The sequence below is a fragment of the Seriola aureovittata genome, chromosome 7 (genome assembly GCF_021018895.1).
Source record: "Seriola aureovittata isolate HTS-2021-v1 ecotype China chromosome 7, ASM2101889v1, whole genome shotgun sequence".
NCBI classification, from domain to species: domain Eukaryota; kingdom Metazoa; phylum Chordata; class Actinopteri; order Carangiformes; family Carangidae; genus Seriola; species Seriola aureovittata.
In genome coordinates this window covers 18,937,793-18,956,107 of record NC_079370.1, presented here as the reverse complement: position 1 = coordinate 18,956,107, position 18,315 = coordinate 18,937,793, and the positions used below count along the sequence as shown (strand labels likewise).

The window sequence follows — 18,315 nt, the reverse complement described above, 5'->3', positions numbered from 1 at the left end:
TTCATGACTTTTGATTAGTCTACCATATTCTGTCTGACATTAAAATTTACCTAAGCCAGCTGCTTTCTTTGGCATTAGTGCCCAGTCACACAAAAAATCATCACAACACATGTCATGTGTGTGCCCTCACAAAATGGGTGAAGGTAACAGGACGTAAACACAGTTGATTCAAGAGGACATATTTGTATCATCCACTTCTGTCTCATGAGTGACAGCAAACCATGCCACATTTATTTTGTGAAGCAATTTATATGCCAGTAGAGCAGGAGTGAACAATGAAATTTGAAGGGGTCAGAGGCTCAAATTTTATGCATAGTTCAACTAGAGTGCTAGGGGGCAAAATTTAAACAAGCAGCAAAAACCATAAACAGGAAAGCAGGAAAATTCAGACAGAGAATTTCATTAACATGGTGCAGTACAACTGAACCACAAACCCATCAGTATCAGCATAAAAGAAATAAGATACAGATACAGAGAGATCCTACGATATCATTTATCAATTCATCCTGTCTCCATCTCTCTGTCCTATTTTTCTTTTGCACTCTCCACTCACCACATTGCTAGCAACTTCTCTATCTAGCTGTACAAGTCATTCAGTTATCACTGTTGTCTGTTTTTTTTCATGTGACTACAGCTAGAAACATTTTCATCCACTGACAAGCAACAATGTATGAAAGACATGGGACAAAAGCCATCATCCTTAATGAGCTTAGGGCTATACATGACAGGTGAGGCAGTGGGAGGGCATAAAGCCCTCCTTCTAATCACCGTTTCATTCCCAACTTCTCATAGCTACCTCCTCCTTACAGCACAGAAAGCATTTAATTAACTCAGACTTTTACTTTGCCTCCCTTCATTTCTTTTCTAAAGCAGACATCCACTTAGCAACTGCACAGTAACACCAGGGTGGCTACGGACTCAAAGACTTGGTTATTAATATAATTGGCTGATAAGCAAATGCTTAGCATGCTCCAAGTCCAGGGTTACAAGTGGAGGACTTAAACAGCAAGGAGGGCGATACTTCGGGGTTGAGATGTAAAATGGTTTGTGGATTCAATTCTGTTGAAACTCCATGTCAAAAACCTTGTTCTACACTTACATGGAAACTATAAGCTCTTTAATCTTATTAACCAAATAAAGAAAATGTAAGGCTGCAACTAACAATTTTAATTGTCAATTAATGTCACAATTATTTTCTGGATTAATCTTTAAATTATTTTGTCTATTAAATGTCAAATTAAAAAAAGAAATGGCCAAAAGATTTTCCATATCCTAAGATGATGTGTGCAAATGTCTTGTTTTGTCTGACTAACTATAATTTATTGTATATGACAAGGAAAGCCAGCAAATCCTCATCCTCATAAATCATTCATTTATGGCACAGTGCCAGCACGTGTTTAGCATTTTTTCTTGAAAAGTAAATTTCAGTCATAAAATCATCATTTTGTAGTACTACTGACAGGTGTAGTGTCACATGACTTAATTTTCAATGCCAAGCATTGTATAGATGTGAAGATCCGAGTGCGATCATAAGATGCCCTCTAAGCCTGAGAGATATGAAAAACTATTCCTTTTAGTACAGTCATTAGTGTGTCTCAGGGGAGGCTTAAAATTCACATTCAGGCTAATAGAATGCTAATACTGTTTTCATTTATACCAGGTTGTTGGCAAACACAGGATATACTATATATTATTTAAAGCTTTTTCATTACTGGCTGCATAAAGAGATGTGACTTACATTCATTAAACTGATACCTGGAGTAGGCTCTCTGGTTTCCAGAGTGGTAAATGAGATGAAAGTATAGTGAAAATACTGTATAAGGTGGAGCAATGTGAGAACACTAATGAGTCATTACAGTATCTATAATATGGCAGCAAGCCCCTAAAAACACAAATATAGTGCAGAGCCAGTCTCTTCAGATAAGTGTTAACATGACTGAGATGCAGCAGTCAGAGAGCAGTAATGGCATAATCGCCTGACATTCAGTCAGCAGAAGAAGGGAATAAATAAAGTAACGTATGAATCAGTGCATTTTTAGCTACCTCTTTGTGATAGATGAGTCCACACTAGACATTTGTCTTGCCAAGTACTGTTGAATGAGTACAGCTTTTACATGATGAAGACCTAATGTACTGTTCTGTTTTCAATGAGCCCTATTGAAGGATGCATAAGGCTGCAGCAATCAAACTGCTGTTTGTTCATCTTGCCACATTTAACTGCAGATGTAATGTTGCTACAGAGTGTAATATACATGCCATATTGGGATAAAGTATACCATTCCTGAAAAGAATTGTCAAACATGTCCAAGGGACTACATCTGTAATTTCTAATACACAGAAAAATGTAATTACATTTCATTAAATCTCTTGTGCTACTGCTGCAACCTGCAAAAATATTCCATAAAAACTTTATGGGCAAGCTGCTGTTAGGTCAACAGTATTTTTTTTATGTATTCTGACTCATATGGTGCAGCGTGGTACTGAGAGGGCCACATGGGACATAATCAGCCTACATTGGTGCCCTAAGAAGCTTGAAAAATGCATGGACAAAAATAATGTATTGATTTACACGAGTTGATTTACAGTGGTTGCACACAACACATCTGCCAGGCTTTCCTTATAGCAGCTGACTGCACTTTTCCATCAATATGACACTGATACATGAGCTGTTAGTGGCTTTCTACTCAAACAGCAAAACTATTCTATGTTCCTGCTTTCATACATTTATGTTGACTGTCATATGCTGGAATAGCAACCAGGTCAAACTAATAATAAAATGAAAGGTTTTGGGGTGGATTACTGGCATCACACCACATCATTCATGATCTTTGACATACAGTCTGTTATGCTGTCATTCTTTCTCAATCTACCATCAGTTGTCTTAAAAAACAGTATATGGCATAATAAGAGTGACAACATATTGCAGCAAATTGTTCAACAGTAAGCCATACAAAGACTTTCAATTCAATCCTACCAGTAACCTAACCTCAGATTTCTTTTTATTCTTCTTCTTTATGCTTTTTAATGACCAATGATTCATTTAATCAATGTCTATATCAGCTGTTTTTCAGTTTTCTCAAGTGTTTTCCATATCGTGTATGTGATTTTATTATTTATTTATTCAATTCAATTTACTCTCTTTAGAAAATTTAGAGGAAAGTGTTAAATAAAAACAATGAATGACATTTGAACCATGACTGGTTATATGGTAAATGACTGGTAAAATTATATTTACAATAATAATCAAATATTCTTTTTAATTAGATAAATAAATGATTAATATTGGTGAACCTCATGCCATTAATGTTTTAGTGGACAGGACACCGTCTCAGCTGTACCTGTGGATTTGAAGCCCATAGGTCTTATATGTTATAGGTTTTTTTTTTAGTATGGACAAACTTCAGTAACAGTTTTTACCCCATTAGTTTATCATTCTGACAAAATCTCTAAAGAACTTTTACTTTTATTTACTGACACTGAGTAGAAGCATAAAGGGAACAAAAGATGTCAGATAGCACTCAACCATGTGTGTGATCAATACAAAACTTAAAAGCCAGCCTGTTTTAGAATGTAGGTCAGAAATTACAACAGATGAAATAAAAGCTTAAGGATATTCTTTTTCCAAGCCAAGCCATTTTAACTACACTCTCTACACTTATACATATATATATATATATATATATAAAACTTCAAGGTACACATATGGCTGGGGTTATCTGGTTAACTTTCACAAATGCAAGCACAAAGAGCACTTAAAGCCAATTAAACCCTACAGATGTTGTCATTCACCACAGGAGAACTCAGCAGAAAAAAGAGCAAGTGCATGAAAGACGAAACATGCATGGTTTGTTGACATACTGTAAATTTTCAAGATACAGTCCTTCTTGGGAGTGACCCATGAACTGTACCATATAGTTGTAATTTCCAATCTGTTGTATTGACTTTTACTTAAGCCACTAAATTTCTCACAAAGCTATCCAATAAAACAGGGGAAGCCAATCAAATAAAACATAATGTGCCACATCTTTGTCTACAACAAATGAATTCACCACAGAGTACATCTGTCTCTTACCTGATCCCATGGACAGATGATCCCACCAGAAAACATAAAAAGGTAACCCATAGCAACCAAGCAGGCCCAGATGACCAGAGAGAAAATGCGTAGAAGCTTCTTGAAGATGGACTCAATGCAGACAAGTACAAACACAGCCAGGAAGATAGCCAGCGCCGTGGGCACAGTGATTACAAAGGCCACATGGTCCTCAACGTTCTGAAAAAGAACAGAATACAAAAAGTAGAGCATAAGAGAGAGACAGTGAAACACATGAACAATTTCAGAGAGAGGGAAAGAGATATGAAATTTATAAGAGAAAAGAGGAATAATTAGAGAGAAAACTAAGTTTGCCTGAAAGAGATAAAGAAAAGAATAACACATAGAAGACAGATTCTTCTCAAGGGGGCATGAAACAGCCTGTTATAAAAAAGCCACTCCCCTAGTTCTGTCTTTTCTCTTCAGTGTCGTGAAAATACAAACAAGCAAGGCAGACAGGTGACACACCCAGAGAACCTTTTTTAACACAACAAGGTGTCACTATAATAACCTTCTTTTGCTAGATGTAACCTGAGAGCGATAAGTTGAAACAAATGCCCTTTAGCTCTGTACGTCTTTCAGTGGCTTTAACTTTCTGGTTGAGCTACAAGAAAATGAATACAGACTATGAAATACCATATATAAAATACAAAATATAAAGGAGGGTCAAAAGGTAAAAGTCAACATGAGAATATTTCAGGTTTACGTACTAAAAATCAGGGTTTTTAATCAACTTAGGCCTGCCAGGAGTTTGGGGCAGCTCAGTTTGAAACCTAAATAGATTGGTTTAACCACCAGAGACATCTGGTTAAAATGCTCAACCACCCAGCCTCAGGTCGACAAAGCACAGCCGATGAGCACCTGTCCTTCCCGTCACAGAGCGTGCTGCGAGCATGCATGTTCTGGGAATGGACTTATTTCACCAACCTCAGTACAAGTAGTTAGTATAAAGCTGTGGGCAGCTTTTCCAGTCATCCTAGGAAAGAAAAAATACCACCCATCCTGTTGATGTCCATTATCTGTGAGTGAAGTATTCACTTGATCTGACAGTGCACGCTGTAGCACAGCTCCTAGACGACTGAATGCAACTGATTATCTCTAGAGAGTTAGTTTGGTGGGAATATGACTGAAAATACAGATAAATCAAAAGGGTGCGAAACTCAAAATACAGTAAAAAGGTAAGAATAGGATGATAGAATTAATGTAAATGAGGAATCATATTTAAATGATTTAAATTATGAATTCTTTATACCTTAGACTCAGATATCCTACTAAACAAATCTGTCACTTTGGAAGTCCATACACAGCATCGTTTTCTTTTTGTAGAATACTTTGTGGTATATTTTGAAATATTGATTTTCATGGCTCAGAAGAGGCACATTTTATATGCTTTCTCTATTCTTATGAATTGCACTCTCGTTTGTACCTTAGTTAGAATCATTTTTTAACAGGGTCTAAAATAAAAACATACAAATGATTGCGCACCACAACATGTAAAATCATCAAGTATAAACCAGGATATTATAGTCAAACAGTTAAAATTATTTAAATATGGTTTATGTACAAACCAAGGATCATATCCTCTCTTCAATAGACTGCTGTAAAAGTGAAAAAAACCTTTACACTGAACTGAGAACATTTTATGTAGTGAGGAAAAAAGCCTAAAAAGCCCCCAGTGTTAACCAGTAGCAAAGTTGAAGCCACATTCATAATGGATTTGTTGCTGCCTTTCTGAAACACACTTAGATCTGAAAGTTCTAATAAAAATTTCAGGAGTTTCTTAAAGGTGGATGTAGGAGGATAGCACATTGAAATGAGTCGTTTCTGCTGCTTGCCATTGCCAGGCATCATGCCATCAATGCTTTTCCAGGGGTGTGACAGGGGATGGAAAAGGGTCAGGATATAAACACGTAGTGCAGATGTGTCACATCCTCATTACCACATAAGAATGTGTAGTCAGGGAAATATGTAAAACACACTGACATCAACAATCAAACTTAGAATTCAACCCCAAATAGTCTTGTGTTTTATTGTTCAGAATGCCCATTCCAGCTTTAATTTACTTTATATCAGGGCTGGTAATTTGCTGACTCCCGCTCATTAAAAATGACCTTACTTCACAGGGATGCCATTTCCCTATCCATGGAGACAGAGCTTTGTCTGGTTTCCCCTTAATTTTTGATCTTTAAAAGCTCCAAATATCCACAGTGTAAATTATACCACATTAAAATGCATTATCATTCATGCTTTAAAATTTAATAATTTGTAAGTCTATTCATTGCAGGCAGTATTCACTAAAAACATTATTTATCAATTCCATCATTTGTTCAGACATGTCCAAACCAGCTACCTGGTCTTTGGCCAGCCTATCTCATAGTGCTTCTCTTTGCACTTCTCCCAATCTTCTCTATCTCTCCCTTTCTCTTTCTGTAGCCCCCCACCCCCACCCCCACCGTCCCTCAATCTCGTTCTCATGCACACAGTCAATGCACTGGGACAGGAGAGGATGTGTGTGCCTGCAGAGAGCCACAGAGAGTTTGTCTCGCCCAGAGCAGGGCTCCAAAACAGCACAGGATTTAGGTCAGCCAGCAAGCAGAATGAAGGGATGATAGGACACAAATAAAAGAGACAGACAGATATATTAGGAGGTGAGAGATGACACACGCATGAGAATGGAGTAAAATAGAGGATCATGGAGAAAAAAAACAAAACAAGGAAACTGGAAAGGTCATGCCTATACAGCACAGAGAGCAAATAGAGGATGTAGGACAGGCAGACTGAGCAGTGGCCGGGGAAAGACATTTACTGAAATGCTTTTTTATTGTGACCCCATTAAAATACTGCAACCAAAAAGTGTAAAATTATATTTTAGAACTGATTGTAGGGAAATACTTTCAAAACTTGAAATGTCAAAGTCTGTCTTTTTGGTTCAAGAGCATCTATGTCTCAAACACTACATAATGTTTTAGTTGCTGGTTAAATTATACCCTAACATCTTATCACAGCCTTAACGCAAATTCAGCCAGCTGGATCATATAGTAAATCCAAAATGAAATTATAATTGATGGGTACAAACACCAGCTGTGGCTAATGTAATGACTCAAAAGAATGATAAATAGAGAAAACGTTGCCAGATTTAATATGATTCTTCCAAAGCCTGTTGTCTCTTCTAATCTTTTTGATAAGGGATTTCATTTGTTGACTAATTAGGCATTTAGTGATTGTGTTTTGTCTTGAATGATTGTTTTGATTGCACGGAAATGGAATGGCTGGCTCTCCAATCACTGATGTTACTCATCATCTAAACAACTTTTCCATGCAAGATAACTTAAGTATTCTGTTTTCATTCAGTTTTGTAGGTTTTGCTGCAATACATAAATGTTCCTATTAATTAATCACATTCTGATGAGTATTGTGGGATGCAGTGTGATGATTTGTGCCCGTTAGTGTTCTCTCTGTCTCACTCCGTCTCTTTCAGTGGGTTTTAGACTAAACCCTTCTTAATAGCAGACTCAGCAGACACGGAATGGGAGAGGCATTCTCTTAATGCAAAAATGTAATTAAGTTCTTACAAGGCTATATTAGAACATCCTTTAAAAATCAACCATTAGATTGTGTTATTATATCATCAATGTTTAGATACATATAATCAGATAGGTTGTCGATAGTAAAATCCTTATCAGACAAAATGCTTATTTACAAAATTTTTAACTCAGAATGTCTTTTTATTTTACAGAGTACCTTGAATTCACTGCATTGAATTTTTCAGGCTTTTAAAGCAAAGATAATCCTGTCAAAATAGTGACAGAGGGAAACAGATCTCCTTTCTGTAGTTCAGTCAACCATGAGCTCAGACAATAACTAAGCCCCTTATTCCCCCCTCACTTTTATCTCACCCTTCTCTTCACATTAGTGCTGCGATGAGGACAGCATGCTGTGAGAGTGTGCATGCATATAGGTGTTGCACAAGCACGTTTTTATGTGTGAGTCTATGAGAGAGGGGAGCCCATGTATTGACAAGGCAGTGGCTTGAGTGTGTCTGTGTCTGAGCGTACATATATGTAGAATGTGTGAGAGCCTGCAGTGTGTGTGTTTGTGTGTGTGTGCGCGCACCCACGTGCCTACATATTCCTGTCCACGCTGTTTACAGAGCTTACATTTGATGTGAATTTTTCTACACATATCGTTGCAGACACACAACACGTGTCGGCATGCAATATATCTTGCTGGAGTATAATGCCATATGTTTGTATGGTCTTGGATGTTTTTTGTACTTCTTTAATTTGCATAATGCATGTGTGTGTGCATATTGTGAATGAGCAGCTTACCAGTCCTGAAGCAAAGAAGACAGTCAGCAGAGCCAGGCAGGCTCCCATCACTATGAGGAGCAGAAACACAATCAGTGGATGCTGCTGGCTCATACAATAGTAGGACTCATACAGCCAGTCCGGGGACCTGTTCCTCTTCTCTTGACCTCCTCCTCCTCCCTTATCCCCTTCACCAGACTCCCCTGCCCGGTCCAGGAGATAACGCTTCCTCCTTATTGCCTCTTGCCACATGGATCTTGGAGTCGAAAAGGAGGAAGAGGAGGGAGGGAAACCAGAGGAGGTGGTCACTGCTGAGGTATTAGTAGTTTCCACCACAGATGAGGAGCAGTTGCTCTGTTCCACTCTCCTGCTGTTGTTGTTCCTGTTGGGGACCCTAGTGTGAGAGCTCCTGATGTCCAGCGTATCCTTTGGTTCTTCCTCCACCTCCTCTCTGAAGTCCTTCAGGCGGAGACAACTGAAAGCTGAGGCTGAGTCTGAGTCAGAGGCAGCATGTGCTGGCCGGAGAGGTGGCAAGAACACACCAAGGGTAGAGCGCAGCATCCTCCTCTTTCTCCTCCTGCCAACATGTTGAAGCGGGAAATGAAGGGGAGTGCAGAGACTGAGTGCTCTTTAGAGTGAGAGAGAAAAGTGGGAGGGAAGTGAAGGGAAAAGGGGAGGGAGCGAGGGCTAAGGGGGAGGGGAGGAAGAAAAAGAAGGTGCAGCAGCAGGGAGAAGTCAGCGAGTATGAGAAAAAAATAAAAGTGGAGAAATTACTGGACTGACATTTAGGCAGTATGCATTATGTGATATTAATGCCATGTAATTATTTGACCTGAGAAACTGTAACACAGAGGTTAGGGAAAAAAACAGTGATTGAGCTTGAGCTCAATCACAGCACTCAAGTTTGCATCTCAATCTCAGAGAAGATGATTTTAAGAACTGAGAAACTACATCACACGTTTTTCAATCATCCGATTCCCTCCCTCCTGCTCTCTCCCCAACAGTTGGATTGTAATCTGCCTGAAGATTTGTCAAAATAGCTATGACAACTTGAAGGTGAACTGGTAGCAGATGTACAAAAAGAGAGCTACAGCACTGAACAATGGCCACAAGTTCTTTTGCAGAACATTATGTCACAGTGAAGTTGACCTTTGACCAACTGGATATAAAATGTTAACACTTAATTTTATTCTTATATATATTTGAGTTAAGTCATAATTAATCTATACATTTGTGAGTTATGGCCAAAACATTGCAACCTTGACCTTTGACCACCAAAATCTAAGCAGTTCATCCTTGAGTCAAAGTGGATATTTGCGCCAAATTTGACGAAGTTCCATCAAGACGTTACTGAGATATCACATCCACGAGAATGTGACTTACAGACGGACAACTAGACAACCCGAAGACAATATGGCTGCAACCGGCGCAGAGGCATAAAAAAGGGACACAGACATTGGATTTGCTCAAATATTGTATGCACACACCTGAAAACACAAACACACACACATACATGAACTACCTCATTTAGGTGCTGAGTTTATGTTGCTGAAAAATTACCGATAAGTCCACAAAGCAATATATTATAATTGTGCAAATTAATATCGATAAAGAATATTTAAAGGCTTGTTAGAGTTGTCACTTGTGTGTTTGAGCTCCTTCTAGGCCAGTACATTTATTTTGCAACCTTCATTAATGTAATTAAGTGGGTGGACAGTCACTTACATGCTGTCAACACAGATCCATTGTCTGTGTTTGTACCAGGATGAGGGGCAGAGCATGTGTTTGTTCTGTTATGCTATTGCAATGCCACCTTGGCATCAGCTGGCTCTCCTATCCTATTAAATATCCCATAAATTTTATCCCATAATTCTTTAAGGTCTGTGACTACTTCCAAAACATTATTCAAATAACTAAAATTTAGCCACTGTCTTCAAATTAGTATAGGTCAAAAGTACAAATCTTTGTTGTCAGATTCTACTAGGGATTAGTAACCTATAACTGGTTCCTCATGGGATCCAGTTCCAAGGAGGTAAAATAACCAGATTCCGTAGGAAATGAATCCTTTATTTTATCTTGTATTCACATTCTCTGTTCAGTTGGTCTATTTTGCCTCTTTAGGACACTGCGGGCACCAGCTTATATGTTCCACAGTCAATAAAACTGCAAAATGTAATATAACATGTTATGGTAAGAAAGGATTTTTGATAACTTCAGATTCTATGACCTGAAGCAGTGCAACAACAAGTTCCCCTTCAGGTAATGTTGAGTGCATTGTGCACAGAAAACATCAGTTTATTTATTGATATTCACTGGATGAAGTAGAATTAATATTATTTTGGCTGTGTTGTTTTTGGCTGGACCACAACAACCCTAAAAATGCAAATGTCTATCAGACTGAGTGATCAAGTTACACCATTGGTCGGCTGCTCGACTCTTGGAGTTTCCCCATTGGTCTGTAGTCTTTCAAAATGATTTGGCATGAAGGAGCAGTATTAAAAACATGGTACCTTTGTCACTAGATTAACCGAATTTGCAGTCCCCTTTAATTACTTAGCTGGACCACAGCAGCAGGGCAAGCCCTATAATAATGACTGTCCATGAATGACTGACAGACTCAGTCACTCACTGACTGAGTGATAGAGTTGACTGATCATAGTTCCACCATTGGTTAGCCAAATGCCTCGTGACTGAGTTGGAGTTTTTGCATTGGCCAATGCTCTTCCAAAATGAATTGGTGCAAACAGTTTCGATTAGCTCGTATAGCAACAAATCTAGCGACTTTTTGGCCACACCTAGGCTACTTAGAAGAGACTTGCCATTACTACCCTCTCTGTGTCTACTTTGTTCAGTGAGCAGCAGAAAGGCTGAGCAGCAGCTTCTTATCCATACAGAGGAAGTGCATTGTGTGAGAGAAAAAACAAGACTAGGTCAAAACCTAGTATATGGCTAGACCGTCTATGGTCAAATCCTGATTTTATAACTGCGACATCGTCTGGCAAAATCACCAAACACATAAATTAGAGAATGAGATGCAGCAAAGGGCCACAGGCCAGAGTCAAACGTGAGTCGCTGGGGCAAGGACTAAGCCCAAATGGCACGCATTCCACCAGTTGAACCATGGGGGCACCCACCCCAAGATAGACTATATTTCTTATTTTGTCTCTCACACAGCTCACAGCCTCCATCTGGGATCCACAATAGTTTAGCCTTTATTTACTTCCAGCTCATTGAAGCCTCATTACTGATGACTTCTCTCCCTTTCCCTCCCTCTCTCAGCTCTGTGTGTCTTATGTTTACATTTAGTTATTCCCCTGCCTCCTTTAGTAACAATGATAGTAGTTTAATTGAGATGAGGCTCAGTGTATTGGAACTTGTATTGGAAAATCACAGTCTTTGACTTTAATTTATGTGTATGGTGATTTTGTCAGACAATGTCATGGTTATAAAATCAGGATTTCAGCAGTAGAGCTGCAGCTTGGAAATGGGCTTGGAAGTTGACTTGCAGTCTTAATGGGCCACGTTTCAGTCACTATTTCAAGCTTGTTCTGTTGCCTGACAACATAAACAGAAAAACGTGTAAACAGGAACAACTTTAGTGGGATTTCGGCTGTATTAAAATACTTTATATGAGCACAGAGAGCAGGAGAGCAGCAAACAGAAGGGCTGAAACAGGCTGACACTAGGCAGAACGCAAATACGACACAGTCCAGCCATATACTGGTTTTTGACCTTGTCTCTTGTCTTGTTACTTAAGCTTCTAGGTCTTCGGTAGCTGCAGCATAGACCACAGTGAGGAGCAAATGCAGCAAAAGGTAACCTGAGTGAAGAAAGAGTTAATGAATGTCACAGAGCAGTGAGGAAATATGTGGTCAAAGCCCTACAACCCTTCAGCACAACAGAATGTCCGTGGTGTAGTTCCTATTAGTGTTTTTTAAGGTATAAAAAGAGGATAGATTCTTAAATATGAGGTGATATCTTTTGTAACATAAAACAATTTGTTTTGTTACTGCGCTGAGCAAAAACAGAATAGTATTTCTTTTACTACTTAAAAAAATATAAGGGATTTGAAAGGATGCACACTTGATAGAATGCCATCAACCCCCATCCTTAAATTCTACAATCCTTTGAAGGCTACCACCCTGATGAAAGCAAGACAGCTGAAAACAATTGAAACTGGAGAAAAATGAATGGATGCAAAATTAACTTCTTTCACCTACACTGAATTAAGATGGTGGCCGAAGTCCACCACACAAGCCTTTGAGTGGCAAAATCTCTTCTGTTCACTGCAGATCTGTAAAAACCTCCATCTCAATCAATTAACTATTTGTTATCTCAATGCATTCTGTTGTAATTATCTTGTTATCTTTCACAGTCTGTATTGGCCTTATCTGGACTTATCTATATCCTTTTCTCTATTCCTGCAAAGAACCAATTTCCCCAAAGGGATCATTAAAGCTTCATCTAATATGATTTAATTAGTATGAGCATTCATTTTGTAGATTTTATGACCAATTTAGAAATGAAGACAAATGTTTTCCAAAATCAAAGCTCTGTATTATGTGTCCATCAGAGTAGGAAGGTAAAGTGTAACACAGCAAATAGCTTTGAAAACAGCTATTCTTTCTGAGCAGGGTATGTTCAACATTATGTGAGTGGTAATGATGAAGTTAAAAGAAAAATCTACCCTATCTACCCTTTCCTGGACCATGTTGTTTCTCTCTTTCTCTCATCTTCATCACCCCTCGCACATCATTGTGCCCTCTCTTTCACCTACTTATCTTTCTCCCATGCCTTTACTTCCTATTTCACCCTCACATATTTCCCCACTCATTTTCCTGTGATTTTCCACCAATATCCTTCCTCTGCTCTTGAATTGCAGTCCTCAGGTTCCCACTCTGATCCTCACACCCTTCATCCTGTCCCCACCCTCTAAAATGTAACCTTTCACTTTCTCTCCTTCAAAAACCTTTTTGCTACACTCAGGCCTTCAACATCTGCCTCCATTTCCTGAACCTCAACGACTGGGTCCCTTACCTCATCCAGTATTTTCCCCTTACACCATTTTCCATTCCAGGCCCTCAGGTTTCTTTTCCCACATGTCTTTCATTTTCCCTCCCCCCTTCCACCCTCCCTCCCTACTGGCAAGCTCATTCCATCTCGACCTACTTCCTCCTCCTTTACTCCACCGTCGTGCACCCTTCTCTTCTTTTTCACATCTTCTCCCTGTGCCTAAACATTGTTGATAAGGTTTGATGCAGTCATGTGCTATAGGTGATGAGCTCAACTTAAATTGAAAAAAATGAGTTTCTCTAATTAGTTTTGTACCTTTGCAGAAAAACAGTGTTTCAGGACTAAGGTGCATAATTGCAGAATTGTCTTACAACCATTGCATAAATACACATAAATGTGTATACTGACTCAGCAAGAGCTCATTCCCTGTATTGCAAAACTAAAAATAATGACTACATTAAAAAAGTCTGACCAATATGGTTCATCCTGACATTGCTGGGAAACAATTCATCCAGTCTAATAATCCACCACAATACAGAGACAGTTACCATCTTAATTTAGCAGAGTTTTTATTTACCTTGTGAATCTGTGTGCATGTGTTTATCATTGCAGCATGGGGTGCTGGAGACATCTATGGTGGATGTCCACACACGTATGCATAAATGTGCATGCAAAAAAAAAAAAAAAAGCACCATAACCGTGGCTGTCTGCCTAATGACTTCTTGTGTGGGCCAGGGCCACTGCACTGAATGCACTGCATGACAGACAAAAGTCAAACGTCACTTACACTGATTGAAAATTAAATGTAAGTCAAGCTGTAAGTAAATAATTCAACAACAACCATGTGGTAATGACAGCAGAGAGTTTACAACTCAAATCAGCCACAGAGAAATGAAGAAAGATTGCACTAAAAAGCACTGTTATATTCTTCAGAATTTAGTCAGTAGATGGCAAAGCTGTAGAACCAAGATAAAGTTGTATGTAAGCTAATAAGCCTACCATTTCAGCCCTAGCAACCTGAGGGCACATCTTGAAAATATGCACCCCAATGAGCACCTATTCAAGTAGTTATGTCTTTATTGCCAAACAGCTTCCAGTTGTCAATACAACACCGAAAGCTGATCACTACCCCTTTGCTGTAAAGCAGGTAAGGTAAACTAATCAGAGAATAAAAGGATGCAGAAAATTCAGTTGCCACTGATTCACCTCATCCTCCTACATTGTGGGAAAGAAGAGGCTACAGAGGTACTTAAATTTCAGACAAATTTAGGATAGAAGCAGGATACTGTGCAAGGTCACTGTATTAGAGAGCAAATGATATATTGACAGGCAAATTTTATTGGATGGCTTAAGCTAATTGCAGATATGTCAGTATCTGCATTTATAACATCCATTGACTAACAAGAAATTAAAATAATGGGAAGTCAAAAATAAATGCTTGAACTATTAGTGTCACTATTGTGAAAATTGTGCACCAGAGAGCCATTGGCAACATACTAATCCCTGCAAGTTCAAACGCATCACAGCTCAGAATGGAGCTGGCATTCATGAATCTTTTTCTTCATTGTAAACGGCTCATTTTCTTGTGTAGTAAATGTGTTGCATTATGGGCTGTCGGTAGCTTTAACAGCACATTTTCATAATCAACAATAACCCCCTTAGCTAATGTCTTACCATCACACTTCAAAACAGCTCACTTACTGGTAATATTAGATGCATCATTAGATCAGCAGAGAAACACTAGAAATAGACATATGCACAGTGAGACATGTTAATGACAGCAGATGCTGATTCAGACATTCCCCATGCCCCCCTTCCCACTTTGTCTTGTTTCTGCTTGTTAAAGATGCCATATTTTTATACAGGAACATATATACTGTTCTTTTTTGTCCACAAAAACATAACACATACATATCTTGATCAGAATACAATAATTAAATATAAGTGAATCCAATCAAAAATCTTTGTTACGTTTTCCTGAGGAACTGATATATTGTTATCAGACTTTTTAAAACCCTCAAATACGTAAATCTGCATCTGCCATAAAAATGCTCCACACTGTATTTCTCTCTTTAGCAGTTGTTTTCGTCACTGTCAGGACAATTTGTCTGCATTCTCTGCAGGGGACTCTCCACTTCAAGGAACCCCTTTAGCACCAACATGTGATCCAGTTATAATAGTTCTCTCATCACCAAGCAGCTAAGGGGGACATTTCCTCTACCAAGGAAAACCTCTCAACCCAGCAATTGTTTATGGAGAGGGGGTACAGTCAGAATGATTGAAAAGTTTCCTACATGAATTAATTGCCCTGAACGTATCCAAGTGCTAATCCCAATAAGAGCTGCTAGTAGTGGTAGCCCTCGTTTTCTTACTTTACATAAGACACACATTTCCTTGCACTACTTTTATGGTTACAGTGACATATGCTGTTGCTGTTGAATAACCAGCTTTAAGGACTGTATTTCCTTGGTCTCATTGGACTCACTCAATATTAGCAAAAACTAGAACAGTAAGACCCAGGCTAGAAATTACTCTGATTTTCCAACTGATGCACAATTTAGATGTTATTTCTTTGATAGCCAGAGAAGTCTTGAGAATATTTATCATTTGTTTTTCTTTTCAGTCCCAGACAATACTTATTGATAAGTATCTATTGGACTCCATTGGATTCTATTGGATCCTACAGGAAAGGAATTATGGAACAGCAGGGATTTGTTTTAACTAACTACTAGTTCAAACATAAGTGTTGTGCTATCTGATGTCAGAAACATGCATCCTTTAAAATACTATTGGTGCCTTGAGAAGCCTTGCTTAAAAACAAAAGGTACTTTAAAAACAAAGTCTGTCACCAAATTAGTGAGGACCCGTTTCTGCTACCAACAGAGGCAGACCACCTCAAGCTATGACAGTTAGCATGGTGTTATCTGTGAATGCCAACTGAGCAGTAAAATTCTTTAAAAAAGAATTTAATTGTGCATCACAATTCTTGGAAACCTGCAACTGCATCAAAGTGCCTTATTGTCATGTGACCCTGACAGTGGTAATGGAAATTGTCAAAAATATGTAACACTAGAGAACTCCAGCATATCTCATTCACATCATATTTTTCATGTTGCAGTCTGCTGATAAATATACAAATTTAGCTGTTTCTAATGGCCCTGCCTTCTAAGAGCTAACATAGCGAGACACATAAATATAGATTTTATCTATGTTTAAAGGAATTAAAACATTAGAAAAATAAAATAAAACAACAAACTGAGGTCTATTATGAAGAAAGCTACAATTTTTTATGACTAAGTCTTATTTGGTCAACTTGCTTACTTGTCATGGAGTGCGCAGGGTTTCCAGTCAACGAAACCAAGCTACATTGTAAGAAAATTGAAACACACAACGTATGTCAAAGTATCTAGCTAGATATATTTTGGGGGCTGAGCCGCTTTTGAGGCCCCAAATTTAGAAGAAGAATACATGTCACTACATTTATTGCAGCATTCAAATAACCAACTCCCAAAAGTAACAGAACCCCATAGCACACGCATTTCTCCTTTCCTAAACAATAAAACCTGTCTGTCTGTTCAACTGCCTAAGTTCTGCACGCCCCAAGCCCGGAAGTAATTTTCAACATTGACAGGTGCTAACACTTAATTAAAAGGCTGTCCCATCACACAGTCCATCACAAAAATAACAAGAATACTCGTGGGTTTTTAGTCTGAACATAAAACATTTCCCTTCAAGTCAAAATAAAATCCCACATCGTAACATCATTCTTCTTAAGGTATTTCTAACGGAGTAAATCATCTTACCTCCACGAAGGTCGACTCCGTGTGGCTTTTTCCCTTTATCATGCAAAACCGGAAAGCATGAAGAGCTGCGCCGGAGCTAACAAACGTTAGCTTTCGGTCTAGTAAGTCTCTCACTGTGCTAACTTCACAACAATGGCTGACACAAACTTTTAAGAACAATGCACGTTTTTCCGGCAAATGCTTTTAGATTTAATACACCGACAATACCGTCTCCAAATTTAACTTTGAGTTTTTCTTAACTGATGGCAAATTTATACTTGAAAACCCGGATTTTAACCACAACTTATCTTCTCTGTCTTTTCTTGTCAGCGGACGTATTTAAAGAGCTGTCCAACAGAGTGCGCGTGCCCCAGACAAAAGGCAGTGATTGGCTGACCTCTGAACTATCTGAACAACTTAAAACGTTTTTTCACTTTTTCATGACATGATAATTTTATCACGTTTAGGCAAACATATAGAAAAATAACATTCGGGGGGTTAGTAATAGCCTATATTTGTATTTACCAATAATTGTAAAGCATGTGACAGGGCAGTAAATTAATTATTATATCCAGCATACAGGTTTTATTGAAATGAGGATTTACCAAATTGTGTGAATTGTTTGGACTATCAAGCACAATATGTTAGCCTATTACTGGTTAGACATAAAAATATCCATTATAATTGTTGTCCAATTCCCTGGATCTCAGACACATTTCCACAACTTATACAAGCATAAATTTCCAAAATGTTATTTTGGAGATTGGACTCACTTGTTCTCTGAAGTATTTAATCCTATTAATCTAATGCATCTCATTCATATTCCACAACATACTATGGTCTACAGAGCCTTATCTCATTCTCTTTCTGGCTGTCTCCAATTCTCATCTGGCATAACCTAGATCTGGAGATAGACTTGGATATTTTCAGTCACTACAATATATAATTTTAACCCTTCATTATCTGTGCATACCCACTGAAGTGTATTATTTTAACCTGTCTTTGTGTCTTTCTGAGAAAACTAACGGCATGGTTGTTTTAACCTCCATTGTCTCTGGGCAGAAATTTAATTGATTACTGTGTTTTAACCTATTATTTTTTATATATAATTAATTGTTTGAAA

General features: G+C 38.3%; 1 protein-coding gene across 1 annotated transcript in view; it reads right to left on the bottom strand.

Annotated features, from left to right (window-relative positions):
* Positions 1–17,424, bottom strand: part of adcy2a (adenylate cyclase 2a) — a 75,036-nt gene extending 57,612 nt beyond the window's left edge. The window contains exons 1-3 of the mRNA XM_056379908.1: positions 17,214–17,424; positions 8,419–9,084; positions 4,073–4,270 (exon numbers count right to left, since the gene is read on the bottom strand). Of these exons, the coding sequence (XP_056235883.1) occupies positions 4,073–4,270; positions 8,419–8,958 (738 nt within the window). The 5' untranslated portion in view covers positions 8,959–9,084; positions 17,214–17,424. The remainder of the gene's footprint in view (positions 1–4,072; positions 4,271–8,418; positions 9,085–17,213) is intronic.
* Between the last annotated feature and the right edge of the window lie 891 nt (positions 17,425–18,315).